The following is a 26,828-nucleotide window of genomic DNA, read 5'->3' as shown; positions in this document are numbered from 1 at the left end:
CAGCGAGCTATGATTGAGCCATTGCACTCCAGCCTGGGCAACAGGGCAAGACCTTATCTCTAAAAATAAAAACAAATAAACAAAAAAAAGAAAAAAATTAATTTATTTTAAAATCAGAAGAAGATATAAACTTTTAGGTGAAGAAAATGCTTAATACTTAATATATTCATCTTTATGCCAATGTGGTTGTAAAATAGAATTCTTATTACTATGTTTTGAAGTTTAAGAAGGGCCCCTAATAGGCAAAAATGTGCAAGGCCCACCAACATTTTAATGTGTCCTCGTGTGTTGGTCTGAATTTGGCCATTACATCTCCTCCATTCCAGCAATATAACAGTACAGAAAGTTTAAAACAATTCACTCAAAATCCATCCACTCCAGCACAACACTTTATATTATATTATATTATATTGTATTATATTATATTATATTATATTATATTATATTATATTATATTATATTATATTATATTTTTTTGAGATGGAGTCTCACCCTGTCACCTAGGTTGGACTGCAGTGGCGCGATCTCTGCTCACTGCAACCTCCACCTACCATATTCAAGCGATTCTCCTGTCTCAGCCTCCCAAGTAGCTGGGATTACAGGCATATGCCAACACACCCAGCGAATTTTTGTATTTTTATCAGAGATGGGGTTTCTCTGTGTTGGCCAGGCTGGTCTCGAACTCCTGGGCTCAAGTGATCCTCCGAAAGTGCTGAGATTATAGGCATGAGCCACCGTGCCTGACCAACACTTTTTAATTTTAATCCTCCCTTCTAGTTCTTGGCTGTCAGCAAACATCTCTTTCAGTGGGCTATAATATCAGCACCTCTGATGTGCTGTGTGGCCCAGGATGGTCCCTCAGCTGCCCTGGGCCTTATCGTCTTTGTCTGTAATGGAAGGTGTGAGTCCTGCATCTCAGTACGGAGCACAAGGCGGGGGCAGGGGAAGCCAGAATGCTGGAACCACAGAGCAGGGTTCACCCATCTGTGGCCTTGTGATTCTTTGGAAGGAGTGACATAAATAAGAGAGGAAACACCTCCTTGGCTTGACATTTAAGACCCTTTGTGATCTGACCCCTTCCTTCCTTCTCAGACTCATCTCCCACCGCTGCCTCCATCTCTGCCTTTGCATTGATATGGGGCTGGCAGGAGGTTCAGGAGGCCAAAGGGGCTTCAAGAGACCTTATCAGAGAACTTAGGAAGCTCCAAGCAGACAAATTAGTTGAGAATGCTGAAAGCTTCTAGAACGTTTTGACTCTTCTACCCACATTGGTCCATTTTGACCCAATCTGTCTCTTTGTTGGGATCAGCAGTAACATCCTGAAGCCAGGGGTTGCAAACTCACCCTAGAGTTTATCCAGTCTAGTGTCGCAGGGGCCATCTCAGTGGTTTAGGTGAAGCTGGGGGCAGAGCAGTAGTGGGCGGTGGGGACTGCGGCAAACCAGAGAGCTTGCAGGTGCCTTATCTAAAGGAGGCACAGCTGCCTGGCCCCATGTGATTGTTGCTGTGTGGGATTGTGGGCTCAGCACAGCTGGATCTTCTGATTCTTTAAGAGAAAATTACAAATCTGAATTTGTAGGTAGCAATTTACCTATTTTTATGATCCCGTGTGGGTCAAACAAAATGTGTTTGTGAGCATAGGTCCAGCGTGCGCCCCCTCTCTTTGTTAGAAAGGTCTAGAAGTTGGGCCATGATTTGCTCAGTGCTGCATCCTTGGTGGCCAGGTCTGTGTCCCTGGCATCAGGGAGGCCTGGGAAGAAAGACTGAAGAGGGGAAGCTTCTTGTAGACATAAGGTTTCAGTGGCATTCATTCATTTATTCATTCATTTGCTCGTGTATTCATTCTCTTGCTCATTTGTTCATATATTCCTTCAATATTGTTTGTTTGTTTCCTTTTTCCTAGATGGGGTCTTGTTCTGTTGCCCAGGCTGGAGTACAGCTTACTGCAGCCTCAACATCCTGGGCTGAAGTGATACTCCTGCCTCAGCCTCCCCAGTAGCTGGGACTACAGCCCCGTGCCACCACAGCTGGCTCATTTTAAAATTTTTTTGTAGAAATGGGGTCTCGCTTTCTTGCTCAGGCTGGTGGGAAAATATTTATTAAGCAGTCACTGTACACACCAGGTTCTGTTGTAGCTGTTAGGAATCCATCCAGAAGGAAGATGGAGAGTGTCAGGGGAGGGACATTTGGAATTTTAGATAGATTAAATGGAAAGGCCTCCTTGGGAAGATAACATTTGAGAAAAATGACAAGGGAGAGGAGGAGTAAACTACTCAGGTATGCGAGTGAACAGTGCTGCAGGCAGCAGAGGCAGCCAGTGCGAAGGCCCTGAGGCAGGAGAATGCCTGGCACGTTTAAAGATTGGCAAGGAGACCAAAATGACAGGAGTGGAGTGAGCAAGGGGGAAGACAGGAGGGAAAGAGGTCAGGGAGGTGATGGAGAGACAGATCACAGGGGGTCTTGCAGGCCACAGCGAGGACTTAGGCTCTGACTTGGGGTGAGTTGGGAATGCTGGGAGGGTTCTGAGCAGAGAAGGGACATAATCTGTTTTAGGTTATACCAGGATACTTCTGGTCACTGTGAGGATGGGGCAGAAAGAGAGAGACCAGTGCAGAGGCTACTGCAGTGATCCTGGTGGGAACTGATGGTGGCTGGACCAGCGGAGGTGGCGAGAAGTGGCTGGATGCTAGACGCATTGGGAAGCTAGAGCCACAAATGAGATGAAGATGGCAGCAGGGTTTTGGCCTGAGCATCTGGGGATGGAGGTGCCATTTACTAGCTGGGGATGCAGTGAAGACTTGGTCCCTGTCCTCACAGAGCTTGCAGCTTGCTGGGGGAAATAGACATTAATGTGTGTGTAAGCAGAGTCCGGCATGAGCTTCTTCTATTTGTAAGAAAGGGTCTGGAAGAAGTAGAAAGTTCAGAAGAAGAAAAAGAAACTTTTAGGTGAAGAAAATGTTTAATACTTAATAGTAATATTGTATATTAGTCTCTATACCAATGTGACTGTAAAACATAATTTTAAAATTACTTAAAAATTAAATTAAATTAAATGTTATTTAAATTAAAAATTTTTGGCTGGGTGCAGTGGCTCATGCCTGTAATCCCAGCATTTTGGGAGGCTGAGGCAGATCACTTGAGGTCAGGAGTTCGAGACCAGCCTGGACAACATGGAGAAATCCCATCTTTACTAAAAATACAAAAATTGGCTGTGCGTGATGGTGGGTGCCTGTAATTCCAGCTACTTGGGAGGCTGAGGCAGGAGAATTGCTTCAACCCAGGAGGTGGAGGTTGCAGTGAGCCGAGATTGCACCACTGTACTCCAGCCTGGGCGACAGAGTGAGACTTTGTCTCAAATAAAATAAAACAAAATAAAATATTTAATTTTTGTGGGTACATAGTAGGTGTATATATTTATGGGGTACATGAGATGTTTTGACACAGGCAAACAATTCAATTATACTCTTTTAGTCATTTAAAAATATACAGTTAAGTTATTATTGACTACAGTCACCCTGTTGTGCTAGCAAATAGTAGGTCTTATTCATTCTTTCTAACTATTTTTTGTACCTGTTAAGCATCCCCACTGCTCCCCGCCCAATCCCCTACTACCCTTCCCAGCCTCTGGTAACCATCCTTCTACTCTCTATGTCCATGAATTCAATTTATTTGTTTTTTAGATCCCACAAATAAGAAAGAACATGCAAAGTTTGTCTTTCTGTGCCTGGCTTATTTCACTTAACATAATGACTTCCGGTTCCATCCATGTGGTTGCAAATGACAGCATCTCATTCTTTTTTATGGCTGAAGAGTACTTCATTGTGTATATGTAGCACATTTTCTTTATCCATTCATCTGTTGATGGTTAGGATGCTACCAAATCTTGGATAGTGCTGCTATCCACAATTGATAAATACAATTGTGCTATCCACGATTGATAAATACAACAATTAATTATTTAATTAATTTTTATTTAGGAAGGGGCTCATCAAGGCAAAATGGCCGAAGGCCCACCAATGCCTCAATGTGGCTGTGGATGCTGATATGCACATTTTTTTTTTTTTTGAGACAGAGTCCCTCTCTGTCGCCCAGGCTGGAGTGCAGTGGTATGATCTTGGCTCACCTCTGCCTCCCAGGTTCAAGCGATTCTCCTGCCTCAGCCTCCCGAGTAGCTGGGACTACAGGTGCATGCCACTACGCCCAGCTAGTTTTTGTATTTTTAGTAGAGATGGGGTTTCACCATGTTTGCCAGGATGGTCTCCATCTCTTGACCTCATGATCCGCCCGCTTCGGCCTCCCAAAGTATGATCTGTACGTTGAATTTCCCTCCCTCTGGCCTTTGAGGAAACAATGTAACATTAAAAAAAGTATAAAGCAATTCATTCAAAATCCATCCACTGTAGCACACCACTTTTGTTTTCTTTCTTTTAAATCCTCCCTTCCAGTTCTTGGCGGTCAGTACACTCTCTTTCAGTGACTTATCATCTCAGTGCCACTAACTTGCACCTGAGACTCACACATGCAAAAGCAGACTCAGGATGGTGGCCATGCCCCATAGAAATCCAAGGTGCTGTGAGAGTTACAACAGCGGGAGCATGTTCCAGGCGGGGAACAGCATGTGCAAAGCCATGGTGGGAGGCTGCACAGGGGTGTACCAGGAACGGGGGCAGAGGGAGAGGGCAGTGGGTGGACAGGCCAGTCAAGGCCTGTTCTGGGTCCACAAATGGGAATTTGAACTTTCTCCTTTGGGAAGTCATCAAAGAGTTTCAAACAGGAGCAAGCTGTGTGTGCGCGTGTGTTGGATGTGATCAGAGCTGTGTTTTGAAATGATCCCTCCAGCTGCAGCGTGGAGAATGAATTGGAGAGGGGCCAGAGTGGAGGCCTGGGGAGGCCAGTGAGGAGGAGCGTGGATTCCGGGGGGAGGCTGTGGAAAGGGACACGGTTGCTATCGTGGAGGTGGAAGCGATGGGCCAGGATGGATGGGGTCAGGAGGTGAGAGAATTGGCAGTTTCGCCATCCACACTCCTGGGATGTTGGGCTTCTAGGAACCAGGGTTGGAGAAAGATGTCACTGGGCTTGGGTCAGAGACACTGGCTTGCTCCAGGGCTCATGGGACGGGAGCAGGCAAACCTCGGAAGCCCACGTGTCCTCTCACATTCTGAAAACGCTTCTCTTCTTTTCAAAGGTGAAAAATGTCGCAGCTTCATTGACCTGGCCCCGGCGTCGGAGAAAGGTGAGTGTGGCCCCAGCTGAGCTGTGGCAGCTCTGCCCTCTCTGGGGACATCTTTCCTGCCTTGGTGGCTCCCCAAAGCCCTGTGATAGCGTCTTCTTCAGCATCCCTGGGCAACAGGGCCCTGGGAGCCAGACACCCTGTTGCAAAGCCCTGAGTTTCTTGAGCTCTCAGTGGAGTGGGAGAGGCTGGTGGATGGGGACTGTCTGCCCTCCCTGTCTGACAGAGTAGTCCTGAGGGTCATCACCCTTCCATTCTGTCCAGTGCATGCTGGGACTGTGGGAGGGATGATGGGGGTGTGGACGTTTGGTTCAGGCAAGACTAGTGTTGGGGTTTGCCTCCAGCTGTAGGATTTGACCCTGGGGGAGGGAAGCCAGGTGCCTGGCCTTTGTCATCTCACAGGTGTGGGGAGGGCCAGTCTGATTGGATGCCACCATCCAGAGAGGGCTCACTGGTGTTCAGAGCCCGACAGCAGAGGCTCTGAGCCCACAGAGATGTCCAGAGCTGTGCAAGGCAGTGACTGGATTATCAGGAGCAGGGCACAGCTTGAGTCAGGGGATAGCAGTCAGGATTAGGTTTAGTTGCAAGTAATAGTGACCCTAAGGAACTAATTTCAATGGAGAAATTTATCTCCTTTATAAAAGTTTGAAAGTAGACAATCTAAGGTGGCTCTGCTCCACAAAGTCCTCAGGATCCTGGCCCCTGCCACTCTCTCTGTTGTCTCACTGCGTTTTTCTTCATGGTCTAAGATGGCTGCCAGAGCACCAGCTATTGCATCTGCATTCCAGGCAGCAGGATGCAGGAAGGGCAAACTCTAAGGTTCCCAGAAGTTATCTCACAACACCTGCATATATCTCCTTGACCAGAACTAGTCACATGGTCACACCCAGCTAGAAGGGAGGCTGGGAAATGTGGTCTTTATCCTGGGCAATGCTGTGCCTAGCTGAAAGTCAGGAGTTTTGTTATTATGGAAGAACAAGAGAATGGACACAGGAGGAGAGCCTGCCACAGGGACACGGGGGAGTGTGGCTGCCTCCCCACCTGCCTACCCTCTGCCACCCAGGAGATAGGCTGCCAAGAGTGAAACAGGTATGCATGTCTCTTCAGATAGCCTGGAGATTAAGAGACGGCTCTGGGCTTGGGAGTCAGGGGAGGGGAAACTGAGGCAGAAGGGCACCATGTGTCCTGGAAGCTGGTGACATTCTGTTTTGCAGACACTGTCTTTTTGGAGTGCTCCAGTCAAGTGGCAGCTGGTGAAGTTGAGGGGCAAGAGACAGGGAACCCACCGGGCCCTCAGTTCCCAGAAAGCGACAAGGACTCCCTACCCCCCAGCAGCCTCTTGGCAGTCAGGACCGCCTCCTCCATTTCTTTGATGTCCCCATGGCTGTGTTCTGTTTAATTGCTACATGTGGCCATCTCCAAAACATTTGGCTGGGCGGCTCAAGCCACAGCTTCCAAATTGAGATCACTGGGAAACACAATAATACGACCACTGCATGGCTGATATTTGTTGAACAGTTACTATGTGCCGGATACAGTGCCAAGCACATCGCAAGCATCAACAGAGAAACCTCCCCACAACCCCTTGAGGAAGGGGCTGTCATTCTCACTCCCACCTGACAGATGAAGAAACCAAGGCTTAGAGAGATGAAGTCACTTAGGTCTCACACCTCATGAGGGGCAGAGCTGGGTGAAATCCAGGCCTGCGCTTCACACCTCTCCACTGTCTGCAGCCCTCTGGGATGTGCAGCCCTCTGGGATGTGCATCCCATAATTCCCAAGGCCTTGGAGCTCCTGGGTCAACTTTGCTCCAAATCTGGCTTCCAGAAAGCAGGGCCTGTGTATGTGCACATGCATGTGTGCGTGTGTCCCGGGTAAGGGTGAGTGTGCGTGTGCATGAGTGGCTGCTGCTATGTGTGTGCACGCATGCATGCCTGTGGATGAGCTGGGTGAGCATGTGTGAACGTGGGCATGGAGGCGTGTACACATGCATGCACATGTAAGTGCAGGTGCCATGTGTGCATAAGCACAGGTGTGTTCTAGGGTGAGCACATACGGGTTGTGTGCCCATGTGAGTGCGTGTGTGAATTTGAGTACGTGTGTGTGTGTGTGTCTGTGTACAGTGGCAGGTGGGTGGCCTGTGCCCCTCCAGAAGGTATCAGGCCTTTATTTTGCTTCTTTTACAAGAACCCCAAAGAGGTTGTATCTTTGTGTTTTACTGGCCTTGTGATTTTACTTTTAGGGCTTGGCAGCCACACCGAGAACCTTCTGGCTGTGTATATAAAAATGTTTACAAGGAGGCTGAGTGGGCTGGCTTTGCCACTGAGGTGCTGAATGATTTTCATGTACTCGCTGTCTCTCAAACACTGTAGCTCTCACTTGAGGTTGGCAGGGTTTGGTCCAAGGCAGCCCGTGTGGCCTCCCCCCATGTATACGGGCCCAGCCCTTCCAGTAGACACCCGCAGTAACGTGGCACCCTCAGACCCATCCATTTTCTCCCCACCACACTCAGCTTCTCCATTTCACAGAGGAATCTGAGGGCAGAGAGATGAGGGACTTGTTCCCAGCCGCACTGGGAACAAGTGTGCGGGGTTGGATGTCCACACTCAGCTGTGTTCTCCCAAGGAATACTCTTTCCCTATGTTATGGCTCCTGCACTGGCTCCCTCTGGGACATCCCTCCTGGCATCTTTCTGGTCTGCCACATATGATAATCATGACACTGGCACTAACTGGCTTTCATACGGTAGTTACTGTGTGCCAGGTGCTATGCTGAGAACTTGGCACACGTTGGCTCCTGTAATCCCCATTTTACAGGTGAGGAAACTGAGGTACAGAGCGACCACACGGCTGGAAAATGGGGGAACTGGGATTTGAACCTGAACAGTCTGGCTCTTAAATGTCTGGTTCTTCTGCTGAAAAGCTTAGGGCTTCTGAGCCTGGGGGATATCTGTACTCCCTTTATCAGCTGAGGTCCGGTGAGTGCTTTCCTTCCTGCCTCCAGCTCCTCCCACCTGGCAAACCGCAGGCATGATTTCAAGATTTCCAGGCCCTTCTCAAATGCCACTTCCCCATTCCCATTTTCTCCAATACCCTCTTGTCCCCTGCTCACCTACCCTCTCCCTCCTGGCAAAATATTTGTCCATCATCAGTTTCTTACCATAGCATCACACATTTTTCTTCGTTTGCCTGACTATTCTAGTTTTGTGTTTTACATGGGAAATGTCTTTTTTGTTTTATGCTAGCCTAAGCCACAACCATTTTTTATCTGGATTCCTGCCACAATCTTGTAAGTGGTTACCTCCTTTCATTCTTGCTCCCTGATTTGCTTGGTACCTGAATGATCTGTATTTTATATTTTGAGATGGGGTCTTGCTCTGTTGCCCAATCTGTAGTGCAGTGGTGCGATCATAGCTCACTGCCGCCTTGAACTCTTGGGCTCAAGCAATCCTTCTGCCTTAGCCTCCGAGTAGCTGGGACTACAGGTGCGCACTACCATGCCCCACGCTTGGTGCCCAAATGGTCATTTTTTCTTTCTTTCTTCCTTTCTCCCGTCCTCCCTTTTGCCCTTCTGCCCTTTCTCTCTTTCCCCTTCCCTTCCCTCCCCTCCCCTCCCCTTCCCTCCCCCTCCCTTCCCGTCTTGTCTCGTCTCCTCTCTTCTCTTCTTTTCTTGACACAGTTTCACTCTGTTGCCCAGGCTGGAGTGCAGTGGCGTGATCTTGGCTCACTGCAACCTCTGCCTCCTGGGTTCAAGCGATTCTCCTGCCTCAGCCTCCCGAGTAGCTGGGATTACAGGCATGCGCCACCACGCCCGGCTAATTTTTTTTTTTTTTTTTTTGTATTATTAGTAGAGATGGGGTTTCGTCATGTTGCCCAGGCTGGTCTCAAACTCCTGGACTCAAACGATCCTCCCACGTTGGCCTCCCAAAGTGTTGGGATTACAGGCATGAGCCACTGCACCTGGTCAAGTGAACCCCTATCCTGAAGCTACCTAGGAAACCCCAGTCAACAGCCAGTTCATTGGCACACGTAAGACACTCTCATCACTCCAGAGGTTTCAAGGGTTTTAGCAGCTGTTTGCCAGGAAACATGAGACCAAATATATGTTTTTTGTTATATCACAGTATCACGACTATACACACTTGTTATAGAAATTTTAACAACCGTGGCCGGGTGCGGTGGCTCATGCCTGTAATCCCAGCACTTTGGGAGTACAAGGCGGGCAGATCACCTGAGGTCAGGAATTTGAGACCAGCCTGGCCAACATGGTGAAATCCTGTCTCTACTAAATATACAAAAATTAACTGGGCATGGTGGCATGCACCTGTAATCCCAGCTACTTGGGAGGCTGAGGCAGGAGAATGGCTTGAACCAGGAGGTGGAGGTTACAGTGAGCCGAGATCATGCCACTGCACTCCAGCCTGGGCAACAGAGCAAGACTCCGTCTCAAAAAAAAGAAAAAGAAGTTTTGATAACCCCAAGTGTGTAAATTACAGATGAAAGTCTCTTATAAACCCACCCTTGGGTATTTAATATGAATGGTTTGGTTTATCAGTTCTTGAAAAAAATGTATACATACACACACGTATGTACATACATATATTTGATATATAAAATCATGGTTTGCTATTCATGTCAGTACATAGAACTTGTCCTTATCTTGAAACAGGTGTAAGATATTCTATCGCATGATGACTGATATAGTTTTCTTTTCTTTTCTTTTTTTTTTTTTTTTGAGATGGAGTCTCACTCTTGTCTCTTGTTGCCCAGGCTGGAGTGCAGTGGCATGATCTTGGCTCACTGCAACCTCCACCTCCCAGGTTCAAGCGATTCTCCTACCTCAGCCTTCCGACTAGCTGGGATTACAGGCACCTACCACCATAGCTGGCTAATTTTTGTATTTTTGGTAGAGACAGGGTTTCACCAATTTGGTCAGGCTGGTCTCGAACTCCTGACCTCAGGTGGGCCTGCCCACCTCAGCCTCCCAAAGTGCTGGGATTACAGGAGTGAGCCACCGTGCCTGGCCTGTGACTGATATAGTTTGAATGTGTGTCCTCTCTACATCTCATTTTGAAATGTGACCTTCAATGCTGGAGGTGGGGCCCAGTGGGAAGTGTTTGAGTCATGGAGGTGGATCCCTCGTGAATGACTTGGTGCCGTCCCCTTGGTAATGAGTGAATTCTCACCGTATTAGTTCACACTGGAGCGTGTTATTTAAAAGAGCCTGGCACCTCCTCTCCTCTCTTTCTCACTCTCTCTCTTGCCATGTGACATGCCTGCTTCCTCTCCATCTTCCACCATGAGTAAAAGCTTCCTGAAGCCTCACCAGAAGCCAAGCAGATGCTGGCACCATGCTTGTACAGCCTGCAGAATTGTGAACCAAATAAAACCTCTTCTTTGTAAATTACCCAGCCTCAGGTATTTATAGCAGCACAACATGGACTATCATGTATATTGACATGTGTTTAAACCAGGCTGTCTAGCTGAACTGCACTTGAGTGTTCTGTATCGTATTGTAGCTGAATAACAGTGACTTGTGCACATCTCTCTGTCCCTTACAAGCCCAAGGCCCTCGGTGGGTAGCATAATTTCTCATTTACCTCTGGGTCTCCAAGTCCTAGCCCAGCACTGGAGTACCACTGGCAAGACAGTATAAGCAGTATAACAAAGGTCTGCACAGTAGATTGTGCCAGGCAGAGAAGAAGAAAGTGATCAAAGATGCCTGAGCAACTTAAGATGAAATGTACAAACGCAGATCAACAGCAATGCCTCCATGTTATGAACTTTTTTATTTTTTATTTTTTGGTGGAGTCTTGCTCTGTCACCCAGGCTGGAGTGCAGTGGTGTGATCTTGGCTCACTGCAAACTCCACCTCCTGGGTTCAAGTGATTCTCGTGACTCAGCCTCCCAAGTAGCTGGGACTGCAGGCGCGTGCCACCACATCCAGCTATTTTGTATTTTTAGTAGAGACTGGGTTTTGTCATGTTAGCCAGGCTGATCTCGACCTCCTGACCTCAGGTGATCCAACCGCCTTGGCCTACCAATGTGCTGGGATTACAGGCATGAGCCACCGCACCCAGTTGATGTTGTGAACTTGATACTGAACATGCAGAGAAAAGTTTCTCCTACTTCCCTGTCTTCCTCCTCAAGGCTTCCTTTGTCTCTCAAAACCTCAGTCATTTATTCACTAGGGCAAGAGTCTCCTACCAAATAACTGTGACCCACAGGATAATCTTAAAACCTGGTGCATTGGCCAGTAAGACCGACAATAATGTTATGTAACGAGCTATCACACAACCCAGTGGCATTCACACAACTCAGTGGCATTCACACAGTTTGTTTTTTTTTCTCACATGTCTGTGGGTTTTCTTGAGTTTAGCTGATGTCGGAAGGCTTGGTTCCAGGATATAGGCTGGGCTCAATCTGCCCCACTTCTGTCTGTTCAGGTAGAGGGGATAGTAGGTGCTTGGTGGAGGTTTTTTCATGGTAATGATAGAAATGCAAGATGGGGAGCCAACTGCACAAGCACATTTTAAACCTTGTTTGGATCATATCCACCAACATCCCATTGGCCACAGCCAGTCCCATGGCCAAGTCCAACGTCAATGGGGCAAGAAGTATACTGCTCACATGGAGGAATGGGTGGGGTGTTTGGAGTGAATGTTTGCTGATCAATAATTTAAGTGACCACACCCGGACCTGACCACAGGTCTCAAGGATGGGTGGCAGCTGGAGCCAGCCTGGCTGGATTTCTGGTCATGAGTGTGAGACTCATTAATTTGCTGTCAAGGTCTCCTCTGGTCATTGTCAGGATCTTTATTTCTCCCAAAGTGACCTAAATATTTGAATATTTATCTATAACCTGGTTGGCATCAGGCTGCTAAATGGTCTATTATTTCTTCCTCTTCTGAGATTGAAGAACTGTTTTATGTGCACAGCCTTTGGCCAACTTTCTGGTTAAAAATAGATAACTATTAACAGTCATGAAACCTTCCAGATTAACCAACTATCATTAAACTTTCTAGATTAACCAACTATCATTAAACTTTCTAGCTTCAAAAGAAAACTGTTCATCCTTTTTGCAAATTATTGGCAAATGTGTAAATGTTCTCTCAAGGTCTTCAAAGACAACTGGCTAATTATAATGACACTTCCTCCTTTCCTTCTTCCCTCCCTCCCTCCCTCCTGTCCCTTCCTTCCTTCCTTCCTTCCTTCCTTCTTTCCTTCCTTCCTTCCTTCCTTCCTCTTCTCTTATGGAGTCTTTTGACCTCCAGCCCCATTTTGACTCAATGATTATCTAGGGCTGTTATTCTGGAAGCCCTTTTTACCATTATTTTGAAATTTCCTCCCCTCTCTCATGTTGGCTCCGCTGCTTCCTGGATCCCAGGTAGTCTTCTTTCTGGATTACTTCCTCATTTTGGGGAAACATATCCTCCAGTAACTTCCTGAGAAAGACAGCATGGTTGAGACCCTTTATGTCTCATGTTGTTTTTATTCCTCTGTCACACTTGACTAGATGTTTTGCTGGGTATAAAATTTTAGGTTGGAAATAATTTTCCCACAAAATTTGGGAAGGATTGGATGCTCCCTTGTCTTCCAGACTCCAGTGTTGTTGAGAATTTCAATGTTATTCTGATTCTTTTGTGTGATCTGATTTTTTCCCCTCTCTGGAAGCTTTTAATATCTTATTTTCTGTTCTCACTTTTTTTTAATCTTCCATTTTCATTTTTATTTGCCTTTTTATTTATTCCTCAGATATTTATTCAATTTTTGTATTTCAATCAGCCAGTCTACTTTTAACATTTCTACAGTCATACTTTTAATTTTAAGAGCTTTTTCCTGTTATAGGAATGTTCTTTTTTTAAATAGTCTCCTGCTTCTGTTTTATGGACACAATATCTTCTCATATTTCTCCAATGATATTAATTTTTTAAGTTTGCTTCTCTACCCTTTAATGTCTCTGTTTCTTTCAAGTTCTTTTGCCTATTTTATTTTAATTTCGACTGTCTTTTATATTGTTTTCCTTGAACATCTGATGTTCATGTTTAACAGTGAGGTGCAAACTTACTATTTTGAAGCTCAAGATACAGTGGAGATGGGGAGAATATTGGCCAATGGACTTCCCAATCATCTGAGCTATAAACTCCTCATCCAAAAAGTTCATTTGGGCCAGGCATGATGGCTCACATCTGTGATCCCAGCACTTTGGGAGGCTGAGGCAAGAGGATTGCTTGAGGCCAGGAGTTCCAGACCAGCCCAGGTAACATAGTGAGACCCCTGTTTCTATGAAAAATTTAAAAATAAAATTAACTGGACATGGTGGTGTGTACCTGCAGTCCTAGCTACTCAGAAGGCTGAAATGGGAGGATTGCTTGAGCCGGGGAGTTCAAGGCTGCAGTGAGCTAGGATCGTACCACCACACTCCAGCCTGGGTGACAGGGCAAAACCCTGTCTCAAAAACAAAATGAAACAAAACAAGAAGTTCATCTGATGAACCCATACGCACTGTCACGAGGCTTTTTCTCTTGCAATGATCAGTTTCCCGCAAGAGGAACTCTCCCATCTCCAGTGTATTAATAAACTCAGCCATCAGCATTCTGGGAATCAAATGGGGGGCCTGGGAGGTATCTCAGTGGCACACATGTAGACTTTCACTTAATTCTTGGTTTTCAGTATGGAGCTCAGCTGGGCCTGGTTCCTCTATTCGAAGGATTTTCTGAAGTTTCCTCTGTGGCTTCCTCCATACGGGTAGTCAACTTCCAGCCTTCTCCTATCTGCTAAGTCATTAACCAACTATTCATGAAATTTCTAGCTTTTAAAATGTTGCTGCCATATTTTTTTTCTATTGTTATCTCTTGTCACATCCTCTTTGTTCTGAGGATTTATGACTTTCTTATTCCTTAACTGTAATGATTGGCGGTATTGAAAGAGAGCAGTGGCCTTTGGTTCAGCCCCATGTTCGATCCCAGGTTTGACTTTGTAAACCCAGGTCTCTCTCCTGAGCTCTAGATTCCACCTCCAACTGCCTCCTGGACAGTTCCTCCTGAGTGCCCCCAGGGACTGCAAACTCAGCTGGTCCACAATAGAAAACACTTGACCCTTCTTTGTCCATTGTCCTGTCTTCACCATTATCTGCTCTGATTCCAAAGCCAGGAACCAGAAGGTCATCCTCAACTCTTTCCAAATTCAATTATTTGACAAGTTCAGTTTCTTTTGTTTCATAAATATCTTTGTTTCTTTGTTTTTTTGAGATGGAGTCTTGCTCTGTCACCTAGGCTGGAGTGCGGTGGTGCAATCTCTGTTCACTGCAGCCTCTGCCTCCTGGGTTCCAGCAATTCTCCTGCCTCAGCCTTCCGAGCAGCTGGCATTACAGGCATGCACCACCATGCCTGGCTAATTTTTGTATTTTTAGTAGAGATGAGGTTTCACCATGTTGGCCAGGCTTGTTTTGAACTCCTGACCTCAAGTGATCTGCCCACCTTGGCCTCCCAAAGTGCTGGGATTACAAGCATGAGCCATTGCACCTGGCCTATCTCCTAAATATCTTTTGCATTGGTGCGTCTTCTCTATCTCCACTGCCACAGCCCCTTTCTGCTTCTCATCACATCTCTCCTGCCATGACAATAATCTCTCAGTTGGCCTCGCAGACTCCAGTCTGCGCTGCTTAAAATCCATTCCTCAATGCTCATCAACACACCTAATGGAAAACTATAGAGCAACGAAAATGAACAATGTACAGCCAGGCATGGTGGCTCATACCTGTAATCCTAGTGCTTTGGCAGGCCAAGGTGGGAAGATCGCTTGAAGCCAGAAATTTGAGACCAGGCTGGGCAAAACAGCAAGACCTCATCTCTATAAAAAATTTATAAATTAGCCCAGTGTGGTGGCACGCACCTGTACTCCCAGCTACTTGTGAGGTTGGGGCAGGAGGATCACTTGAGCCCAGGAGGTAGAGGTTGCAGTGAGCTGTAATCATGCTGCAATCCAGGCTGGATGACATAGTGAGACTCTGTTTCTAAAAGAAAAAGAAAAGAAAAAAACAAATACGACTGCTCACAACATGGATGTTAGGTAAAAGAAGCTGCGTTCAAAAGAATACATTCCATATGATTGCATTCCTGCAAAACCGGAAAATGCAGAAGCCCTGTCTGTATTGTTAGAAGTCGGGTCAGCGGTTGCCCTTGCAGAGAAGGTGTAACTGAAAGGGAACTTGCAGAGGGCTTGGCAGCTGGCAGCATTATGTTTCTTGATCTGAGTGCTAATTATGTGTATATGTTCAGTTTAAAGGAAGTTCACCAAGCTGCACGCTTAGGATATGTGCAGTTTTCTGTATGCATGTTGTATACTTTGCTAAAAAGGAAAGAAAAGTGTTTTCTATGCTGAATTTCAAATTATCTTTCTAAAATGAAAATCCAATTACATCAGGCCCCTGCTGAAAACCTTTGCATGGCTCTCAAACATACACAGGGCATTTTAACCTGGTATTTATGGCCCAGCACGGTCTAGTTCTTGTCTGCCTTTTCAATCCCTGCCTCCTACAGTCCCTTATGTGAATCCTGTGCTCCAGTCCTGATGCTCTGCACACATCCATTTCCCCCAAACTATCCATCACCTCTCATGCCTCTGTGCCTTTGCATGTGCAGTTCCCTCTGCCTGACTTGCCTTTACCACCTCGTTTGCTTTGCAAACTTATATTCATCCTTCAAAACCCAGCTTAGAAATGACCTTTTGTGAAAAGCTATCCCTAAACCCCCAGAGGAACCTACTTACAGAGACTGGTCCTCTGAGCACTGATCCCGCTGTGTTGTGGTGACCTCCTCCAGCAGGCTGGATACTCCCTCAACACAAGCACTGCATCTTGTCTTTGTGGCGCCTGTGTCCCCGACGGGGCTGTACAGAGCAAGAATTTAGTAAAGGTTTGTTGAATAAATGAATGGATGAATGAGTGAATGAATAGGGGCCAGGTTATAGATAGTGGGTGGCCCATCTATGCTTAGAAACCTGGATCTGACTCCTGAAGCTGTGATCTCCTCTGACCCACCTAGGTTGAACTGTATTTTAAGTCATCCCTGCTCCCTGCTCCTGTTTCTTGGTGCCCTGGGATTTCTGGCAGCCACCAGCCAGCAATTTTTGGGAAGCAATCTCCAAAGCTTGTAGGTTTCATTTGTTTAATATTTCAGGGATGTGTAACAATGTGGTTGGCTCCATGGTCACACTCTTGAGTCTTGCGTGAGTCATTTCTCACTTCAGTTCCTATAATAGTCTCTTGTTGGTTCCCTCAACCTCTCTGTTCTCCGCCTGAAATCGATTTACAATTCTGCTGCTCACTTAATTTATTTAGTGCATTTTATTGATTTATGTCATAGAACTGAAACGTGCATAGATCAGAGCATGCTGAGCAGAGAGGGGAGCCCCTCTCCACAGCTGCTTCCACAGCTGCCCAAACTGACATCTGAGCTAAAAACAGGTCAACCTGCTGGCTGCAGCCGGAATACGCCAGGTGGCTAGAGCATCTTTTTGCCTGAGAGTTAATCAATGCTCTTTACACCCCTGGCTGTCTGGGGAACCCTCCATCAACCTTCATGAGCCAACCCAAAGGTCCTGCCTCCACAAAGCCCTCCTTCATCCCCAGACTGCATCAATTACTCTCACTCGATGCTCCTGAGGGACTGGGTACCTCCTGGTGGTCCAGGGCCCAGAAACATGGAAGCTGTGATTCTTTCCATTTCAAAGAGACAGACATTTCAAGACACAGAAAGGCAGGATACTGGTCACACTCCATTACTCCTTCTCACCTACCGTTCCCAGATAGTATGGAGATAATACTCCCAGCCCTACGACCCAGGTTGGGAACTGTCCACCATCTGAATGGCCCTGCTCCATCGTGGAGCTCTAGAATCTTCCTATGATGCCTGGCCATTGTCAGTCAACTCACAGCAGAGGCTGGCTCACCTGATGCCAGTTAATTCTCGGAGGCAGGGGAGACTGCAACCTCGCTTTCAGGAGTGGGCTGCAGTGACCTTCGTCCACCTTGCCTTGGGCCAGTCGTCAGTATCCCTTGATGCCAGGGTGTGTGTCAGGAAATAAGGCAGGGAGGAGAACCATCCCTAACCTCGCTCTGTTCTTGAAGAGCTCATCTTCTAGTGGGAAGGCAGATGAGGGGATCCAGAGTCACAATCCGTGAGGGGAGACGGAGGGCTGCGGTGTGATGGCAGTCTAGGAAGATTGAGTGGAGGAGCGCCATGTTGGAAGCATCTCGAAGACAGAGTGCAATTCCTTCTCGTGCATGAGGGGTGTCAGAGGAAGTCCCAGTAGAATGAACAGCCTGTGCAAAAGGCGACACTGAGTATCTCAGTGCTGGGAACCTGGCAGGTGCTCAGTGGACATAGCTAAGTGACTGAAGGGTGGAAGGAAGGGAGAGCCCAGAGAGGTCAACTGCCTTGCTCAAGGTCACACAGCAGGTTTAGGTCAGAGTCAGGCTCAGCCTCTAGGCTTCCCAGGTTTTCAAGCCTACCCTGCTACCCACCCTTCCTTCCCAGCCATCCCTCGAGACGCATTTGCTTGAGAAACACACCTGGCCCTCCCACCTCCTTAATTCTGAAGTGCTGGTTCTGCCACTTTCTTTTCTGAATTTCTGGATTCCTCTAATTATGTGCTCTTATTAAAGGTGATTAAATCCCTAAGCCTGGTGGAAGATTGCTCCTGGAGATCACAACATCTAATAATTGCTTTAGTTGCTCTAATTCCAATTATTCAAGATTATCTTTCCAGGTAATTAGGTATTTGGGCAGTCTTGCCTGCTTGCTCTTCCACAGAGCATCATATTAACCCCAAATGGTGACCAGCCTTCATGTTTTGTAATTGGAAACAGTTTCTCCATGGCAAATAGACTCTGTTAAGGGTAAACAGCAGTAATTTAAATTTCTAAATGGCTCTGTGGTCTTAGCATGCTTTGCTATGAGAAATGATAATATAACTCGAAGGCTCACAATTTATACTGATCTATGATGGCGTAGGGTTGGGCAGTGAACATCCTGTATGAGGGGCCCAGGGATTCACAGATAGGGTTAAAAAAGACAACATCATCATACATGTCTATACTTGCACCTCATTGCTAAACCACACTGCCTGTGTTATGCTGGAAATCTGGAACACTATTTTGTCATGTTTCCTTTTTGTTTTGTTTTTTTTTTTTGAGATGGAGTCTCACTCTGCTGCCCAGGCTGGACTGCAGTGGCGCAATCTCGGCTCACCCCAAGCTCTGCCTCCCGGGTTCATGCCATTCGCCTGTCTCAGCCTCCCGAGTAGCTGGGACTACAGGCGCCTGCCACCGCACCCGGCCAATTTTTTGTATTTTTAGTAGAGACGGGGTTTCATTGTGTTAGCCAGGATGGTCTCGATCTCCTGACCTCGTGATCCGCCCACCTCGGCCTCCCAAATTGCTGGGATTACAGGCGTGAGCCACCACGCCGGCCTGTCATGTTTCCTTTTTATTTTTTAGAGATGGGGTCTCACACTATCGTCCAGGCTGGAGTGCGGTGGTGCAATCGTAGCTCACTGTAACCTCTAAATTCTGGGCCCAAGCAATCCTCCCGCCTCAGCCTCCCAAGTAGCTGGGACTATAGGCTTGCGCCACCACACTTGGTTACTGTCTTGAGAAATTCTTAATAATCTTTCAACGAAGGGCTGTTCATTTTCATTTCATGCTGCCTTCCCAATTTCGGCCATGTGCCATACCCGCCTCCCATACCACTGCTCATTTACTATTTCTGTTCACATTCATTCACTGAAAAAGTCTAATTATTTTAGTCTCATCCTGAGCAGTAATATCTGTCAACTCATAGTTTTAGTATGCCAGTTTATTTTTTCAAGATGCTTTCAAATTAATAATAATAATGATGACGGAGTAGTGGCGGTGGCTCATGCCTGTAATCCAGCACTTTGGGAGGCCAAGGTGGGAGGATTGCTTGAGCCCAGGAGTTAGAGACCAGCCTTGGCAACATAGCAAGACCCCTGTCTCTAAAAAAATAAAAAATTAGCTGGGCATGGTGGCACGTGCCTGTAGTCCCAGCTACTCGGAAGGCTGAGGTGGGAGGATCACTTGAGCCTGGGAGGTAGAGGCTGTAGTGAGCCATGATTGAGCCACCACATTCCAGTCTGGGTAACAGAATGAGATCTTTTCTCAAAATAATAATAATAATAATAATAATAATAGATCAGGTGCGGTGGTTCACACCTGTAATCCCAGCACTTTGGGAGGCCGAGGCGGGCGGATCACGAGGTCAGGAGATAGAGACCATCCTGGCTAACACGATGAAACTCCGTCTCTACTAAAAATACAAAAAATTAGCCGGGTGCACTGGCGGGCGCCTGTAGTCCCAGCTACTCGGGAGGCTGAGACAGGCGAATGGCGTGAACCTGGGAGGTGAAGCTTGCAATGAGCCAAGATTGAGCCATTGCACTCCAGCCTGGGCAACAGAGCGAGACTCCATCTCAAAAAAAAAAAAAAAAAAGAAGAAGAAGTTCAAGACCAGCCTGGCCAACATGGTGGAATCACATCTCTACTAAAAATACAAAAATTAGCTGGGCGTGGTGGTGGGTGCCTGTAATCCCAGCCACTTGGGAGGCCGAGGCAGGAGAATCATTTGAACTTGGGAAGTGGAAGTTGAAGTGAGCCAATATCACGCCACTGCACTCCAGCCTGGACAACAGAGCGAGACCCTGCCTCAAAGTAATAAGAATAAGAATAAGAATACCAAAGCCTTATTTCTGTTTTAGCAACATGCCAGGCCCACTTGATTCCCCAACAACTTGAAGAGGTTGTGCTGCTGTTACACTAGGTTATGGATGGGGAAACTGAGGCCCAGGTAGTTTACATCATCTTTCCCAACCAAGATCATGTGCGCTGTAAGTGGCAGAGGTGGCTCTGAACCTGGGTAGGGGCTGCAGAGTCCTAGCCTTTGCCATTTTACTTCCTGTCCCCAGGTGAACTAATAAAATAGAAAAGACTGCCCCAGCAAGGGGGGTAAGGAGTGAAATCCAGTGAAAGGAAAGGGCGAGGTAAGTGTCGGCCAGGTAGGGCTGGGGAGGACCCCTTTGGCCGTCACACCACGGGGGTGACACTTGTGATTCTCTGAGGCCCTCCAGCCTCAGGCACCTCCTTCTGCTTTCTTCTTCTTGTGCTTCTAGTTCCAGGAAAATAGTCTGACCCTTGTGCATGGAATGTCAGAGTGCAAACGGCTCTGAGAGCCGGTCCCACTTGCTCCATTTAACAGACGAGGAAATTGAGGCCCAGAGATAAAACTCTTTGTGGCTGCCATGGACTGAGCATATGAAGTATGCCTCCTGCATACCGGTCCTTAAGAAATAGGGTCCTGTCTCTGGGGCAACTTCCCTTAGCCCGACCCTGACATATACAGTAAGCACTCACTGAGCATACTCATCCCTTTCATGCATGTTATCACACAACCCACAGAGAACTTTTCTTTCTTTTTCTTTCTTTCTTTTCTTTCTTTCTCTTCTCCCTCCCTTTCTTCCTTCCTTCTTTCCTTCCTTCCTTCCTTCTCTTTCTTTCTTTCTTTCTTTCTTTTTCTTTCTTTCTTTCTCTCCTCCTCCTCCTTCTTCTTCTTTCTTCTCCTTTTTTCAGATCAGGAAGCTGTGCTCAGAGAGGTTAAGAAACATTAGCCAGGCGTAGTGGTACATACCTGTAGTCCTAGCTACTCGGGAGGCTGAGGCAGGAGGATCGCTTGAGCCAAGGGAGGTCGAGACTGCAGTGAGCTGTGATTGCACCACTGCACTCCAGCCTAAGTGACAGAGCAAGACTCTGTCTCAAAACAAAACAAAACAAAAACAAAACTTGCTCCAGGTCAGTAGCAGGGCTTGGATTTAGATGCGGGGCTTTGAGAGCCGGGCTCTGGGTTCAGATTCCAGCTCTGGCTTTCTAGTGGTGGGGCCTCAGGCGTGCTGTTGATCCTTTTAGTGACTTCATTTCTTCATCTGTAAAATAGGGATAACAGCGTCCACTTTGTGGGATTCTTCTGAGAATCAAGTGGGATGATCCATGTGAGGAGTTAGCACAACGTCTGGCTCAAACTCCAGCTTGAATATCCTGTCGGATTTCCCCCATCTCTTCAGTGTGGCCCAGCCAGCTGGAAGGCTAACTTGGAATAACTCAGTTTGCGTTTATTTCTACTCAGCTAAAACATTCAACTAAGCTTTATAGAATAACGCACAGAATTCCATTCACAGCCTGATACTCTCATACCCCTTGCTTCATTTAATTCTTTCTTTCTTTCTTTCTTTTTTTTTTTTTTTTTGAGACAGAGTCTTGCTCTGTGGCCCAGGCTGGAGTGCAATGGCACAATCTCGGCTCACTGCAACCTCTGTCTCCTGGGCTCAAGCGATTCTTTTGCCTCAGCCTCCTGAGTAGCTGGGATTACAGGTGCCCGCCGCCACACCCGGCTAATTTTTGTATTTTTAGTAGAGGCAGGGTTTCGCCATGTTGCCCAGGCTGGTCTCGAATTCCTGACCTCAAGTGATCTGCCCACCTTGGCCTCCCAAAGTGCTGGGATTACAGGCATGAGCCACCGCGACTGACCTCATTTAATTCTTTCGACAGCTCTTTGGGTTAGGTACTGTGATCTCTGCTTTACACCAGAGTGGCCAGGCAGCTGACTCAGAGAAGTTGAGCCACTTGCCTGAGGTCACACAGCAAAGTGACGTATCCCGTCAGTCCTGTGCTATTTCGGCCACACCTCATGGGTCTTTTCACCCTGCCTGGTGCCTCCTGGTTCCTCTTCCACTGCTCAGGCCCAGGAATTTCTTTGGTCTGCTTTGCTGTGTGTTCTGACCTGGCGGGGGAGGCCCCTTGGCTCACAGCTGTCAGGGCCTGCGTGGAGCAGGAGGGAGGCAGCAGCTGAGGGGACCCGAGTTACCCTCTGCTCCTCAGGCATCCCATCTGCTGGCTCCTGTGGCCTCATCATTTGCAGCCATCTGTCAGGCTCCCTGGAGATGCTGCAAAGCCTGAGATGTAACACAGAACCTCCAAATGTGCCACCTTCAGCCTGCACGGGGAGCAGAGAGGCCCATGCCCCTGAGACCCCTACCTACGCCTTGAAGCCACCAGGAACTGGAAACTCAAGAGAGAGGTCCTTTCAGAGGAACTGTTCACAGAGAGCTGGAGCCCCCTCTCCCATTGGCTGCCCGGCAATTGGCTCCGCAGAACCAGCTGGGGTTTACTTTGCTCAGGCGTCTGCTTGAAATTTCATTTTGGATTTAAAAAGTCCTCTGTCTCTTGGCGGGGATGCCCTGGCCCCTGCTTGTCTGCAGAATCTCTGGCCTCCTGGGCCTCTGATCTTCCGCTCGCGTTTGCCAAAGGCAGAGAAAGGGTCCCATGTGGGACTGGGGGCTTCTGGAGCAGGGGGAGGGGCTAGTGATTTCTCCAAAGCCGGTTTCTGTCTCGTTGATCTTGTCACACATGCCTCTCCCTGGCCCATCTCTGGCGGTGAGGGCAGAGGTTGTCAGTTTTATTCATTAGTTTTACATTAAAGAAATTTCTGATAGCAGCTTTTTTGAGATGTAATTCACTTCCATTCAATTTGCCTGTTTAAAGTGTACAATTCAGTGGTTTTCAGTGTATCCACAGAGTTGTGCAATCATCACTATCAATTTTAGAGCACTTTCATCATCCTGAAAAGGAACCCCATTTACTTGAGCACTTACCCCTCAATCCTCCCACCTCCAAGAGACGGAGGCAAACACTGATCTATTTTTTTTTTTTTTTTTTTTTGAGACAGGGTCTCCCTCTGTCGCCCAGGCTGGACTGCAGTGGCACAATCATAGCTCACTGCAGCCTCCACCTCCTGGGCTCAAGTGCTCCTCCCAGCTCAGCCTCCCGAGTATCTGAGACTACAGGTACACGCCACCATGCCCGTCTAATTTTGTTTTGTTTTTTGTAGAGATGAGGTCTCACTGTGTTGCCCAGGTCAGTCTTGAATTTCCGGACTCAAGTGATCCTCTTGCCTGGGACTCCTAGAGTGCTAGGATTACAGGTGTGAGCCACCATACCTGGCCCTGATCTACTTTCTATCTCTATAGATTTGCTAATTATAGGCACATAAAAACGAAGGCATAGAATATGTGGACTTTTGTGACTGGCTTCTTTCCCTTTAGCATAATGTTTGCAAGGTTCATTCATATTGTGGTGGGTGTCAGTACTTCACGTCTTCCTTTTTTTTTTTTTTGAGGCAGAGTCTCACTCTGTCGCCCAGGCTGGAGTGCAGTGGCGTGATCTCGGCTCACTGCAACCTCCACCTCCTGGGTTCAAGCAATTCTCCTGCCTCAGCCTCCCGAGTAGCTGGGATTATGGGTATATGCCACCACACCCAGCTAATTTTTGTGTTTTTAGTAGAGACAGGGTTTTGCCGTGTTGGCCAGGCTGGTCTCAAACTCCTGACCTCAGATGATCTTCCTGCCTCGGCCTCCCAAAGTGCTGGGATTACAGGAGTGAGCCACCACATCTGGCCCATTCCTTCCTTTTTATTGCAAAATAATATTGCATTGTATGGGTAGACTACATTTTCTTGATCTATTCATGATTGATTTATTTATTTTTAAAACCTTTTTAAAATTGGGAAATTAGTACAATGCAGCAAGGTGCATAACATATACATATATAGCCTGACAAATTATTGTAAGGCAAAACCTTTATTACAGCTAACGTCAAGAAATGGGTCATTGTCAGACTCCCAGAAGCCCCTGTACCCCTTCCTGGCCACTACCAAATCCCTTTCCCCAGGGGAGGGTCATCACTGCCTTGCTTCACTTTCTAACAAGGGTTGCCAAACTATGGCCTGTTGTGTTTTTTTGTAAATAAAGTTTTATCAGAACACAGCAACTCCCACTCCTTTACGTATGGTCTATGGCTGAGACCATCTGTCTTGCACAACATAAAATATTTACTATCTGTCCCTTTATAGAAAATATTAGCTGGCTGGGCATGGTGGCTCACACCTGTAATCCTAGCACTTTGGGAGGCAAAGACATCCGTCTTTGGATGTCTTTGGATGTCTTTGGATGGATGATTGAGGCCAGGAGTTTGAGACCATCCTGGCCAACATGACAAAACCCTGTCTCTACTAAAAATGCAAAAAATTAGCTGGGTGTGGTGGTGCACACCTGTAGTTCCAGCTACTTGAGAGGCTGAGGCATAAGAATAGCTTGAACCCTGGAGGCAGAGGTTGCAGTGAGTCGAGATTGCACCATTCCACTTCAGCCTGGGTGACAGAGCAAGACTCTGCCTCAAAAAAAAAAAAAAAAAAGAAAAGAAAAAAGAAACAAAGAAAAAGAAAATGTTAGCTGATCTCACCTTATGGTTTTACCAAGTATATAGATTTATTTGTTTTCGAATTTTTTGCCTAAATGTGATCAGTGTACTTTTTTGTGTCTGGTTTCTTCTGCTTGACATTATGTTGATCATGTAACTGTAGTTTATTTCTTTTCATTGTTATGTAATATTCTGCTGTATTGCTACACCACCTTCTATTTGTTCATTCTATTCTTAATGGATATTTGGGTCATTTTCAGTTTTTATTAGGAACAATGCCACTGGTTCTTCAAGTGTGATTCTCAAACTGGCGGAATCAGCATCACCCGGGAGCTTGTTAGAAATGCAAATTTTGGCTGGGTGCAGTGACTCATGCCTGTAATCCCAGCACTTTGGGAGGCCAAGACAGGAGGATCACTTGAGGCCAGGAGTTCGAGGCTGTAGTGAGCTATGATCATGCCAGTGCACTCTAGCCTGGGTGACAGAGTGAGACCCTGTCTCAAAAACAAACAAACAAACAAACAAAACCACTCTGCAAATTCTCAAGTCCCACTACGGACCTCCTAAACTAGAAGCAGTGGACCCTGCAATTTGTGTTTCATAAGCCCTGTGGGTGATTTTGATGCATACTCCAGTCTGAGAACCACCGGTTTCGCATCTACCCAGATGTGGAATTCCTGGGTTGACTTAGTCTATCTTCAACATTATTAAGTTTTCTATCCCATTTTCCACAGTGTGTGTACCAGTTTACACCCCCACTAGTGGGCTATGAAAATTCCCATCTCTCTATCCTTGACAATACTTGGCATTCATCAGATTTATAAATTTTGCCAATCTGGTGGGTGAGAAATGGTATCACATTGTGATTTCCAATTTACATTTCCCTGATTACTAATGAGGTTGAACATCTTTTTGTGTTTATGGCTATTTGGAACTTCTCTTGCATGAAGTGCCTGTTTGCATCTTTTGCCAGCGTTTCTATTAGATTGTCTTTTTCTTACCGATTTATAGGAGTCTTTTTTACACACGATAATCTTTGTTGCTTGTATATGTTGCAAATATCTTTTCCCACTCCGTGGCTTGCCTTTTCTCAGATGTCTTTTAAGAAGTTCTCATTTTTGGCCAGGTGCAGTGGCTCACGTCTATAATCCTAGCACTTTGGGAGGCCGAGGCAAGTGGATCACCTGAGTTCAGGAGTTTGAGACCAACCTGGCCAACATGGTGAAACTCCATCTCTACCAAAAATATAAACATTAGCTGGATGTGGTGGCCAGCACCTGTAGTCCCAGCTACTTGGGAGGCTGAGGTGGGAGTATCACTTGAACCCGGGAGGCAGAGGTTGCCGTGAGCCGAGATTGTGCCACTGCACTCCAGCCTGGGGAATAGAGTAAGACTCAGTCTCAAAAAAAAAAAAAAAAAAAAAAGAAGTTTTAATTTTTTTATTATGGTAAAATATATAACATAAAATTTACCATTTTAACCATTTTTAAGTGTACAGTTCAGTGGCATTAAATACATCCACATTCTCTGCAACCATCATCACCATTTACCTCCACAACTTTTTCATCTTCCCAAACTGAAACTCTGTACTCATTAAGCACTCACTTCCCATCTGCCTCTCCTTCCAGCTTCTGGCAATCACCATTCTACTTCCTATCTCTATGAACTTGACTACTTTGGGTACCTCATCTAAGTGGAATCACCAGTATTTGCATATCTGGTTTATTTCATGAAACATAATGTCTTCAAGGTTCATTTCTGGTGCAGCACGTGTGAGAATTCCGTTTCTTCCTAAGGCTAATATGCCATCGCATGGATGTAACACACCTGGTTTATCCATCTGTCTGTTGAGGGACAGGTGGGTCCCTTGGCTGTTGGCTGTTGTGTGTTGTGAAGATACACTAACATGCTCTATGCCCCAGGCTGGAGTGCAGTGGCACAATCTCGGCTCACAGCAACCTCTGCCTCCCGGGTTCAAGTGATACTCCCACCTCAGCCTCCCAAGTAGCTGGGACTACAGGTGCTGGCCACCACATCCAGCTAATTTTTATATTTTTGGTAGAGATGGAGTTTCACCATGTTGGCCAGGTTGGTCTCAAACTCCTGACCTCAGGGTCTGTTGGCTGTTGTGAATAATGCTGCTGTGATCATGGGTGTAGGGACTCTGCTTGAGTCCCTGCTTTCAATTTTTGAGGTGTATATTCAGAACTAGAATTGCTGGATCATATGGTAATTCTATGCTGACTTGTTTGAGGAACTGTCCTACTGTTTTCCAT

The 26,828-nt window shown here is 46.7% G+C and overlaps 1 protein-coding gene across 3 annotated transcripts in view; it reads left to right on the top strand.

The window, feature by feature from the left end:
• The window catches only part of GSG1L (GSG1 like), a 278,788-nt gene that overhangs the window by 95,452 nt on the left and 156,508 nt on the right, over window positions 1–26,828 (top strand). For all 3 annotated transcript variants that reach the window (XM_034951145.4, XM_034951144.4, XM_034951146.3), the window contains exon 2: window positions 5,185–5,232. In XM_034951145.4, coding sequence (XP_034807036.1) covers window positions 5,185–5,232 — 48 coding nt within the window. The remainder of the gene's footprint in view (window positions 1–5,184; window positions 5,233–26,828) is intronic.

Source organism: Pan paniscus, chromosome 18 (genome assembly GCF_029289425.2).
Source record: "Pan paniscus chromosome 18, NHGRI_mPanPan1-v2.0_pri, whole genome shotgun sequence".
Lineage (NCBI taxonomy): Eukaryota > Metazoa > Chordata > Mammalia > Primates > Hominidae > Pan > Pan paniscus.
Note: the sequence above shows the minus strand (reverse complement) of the source record. Positions and strands in the feature narration are given on the sequence as shown.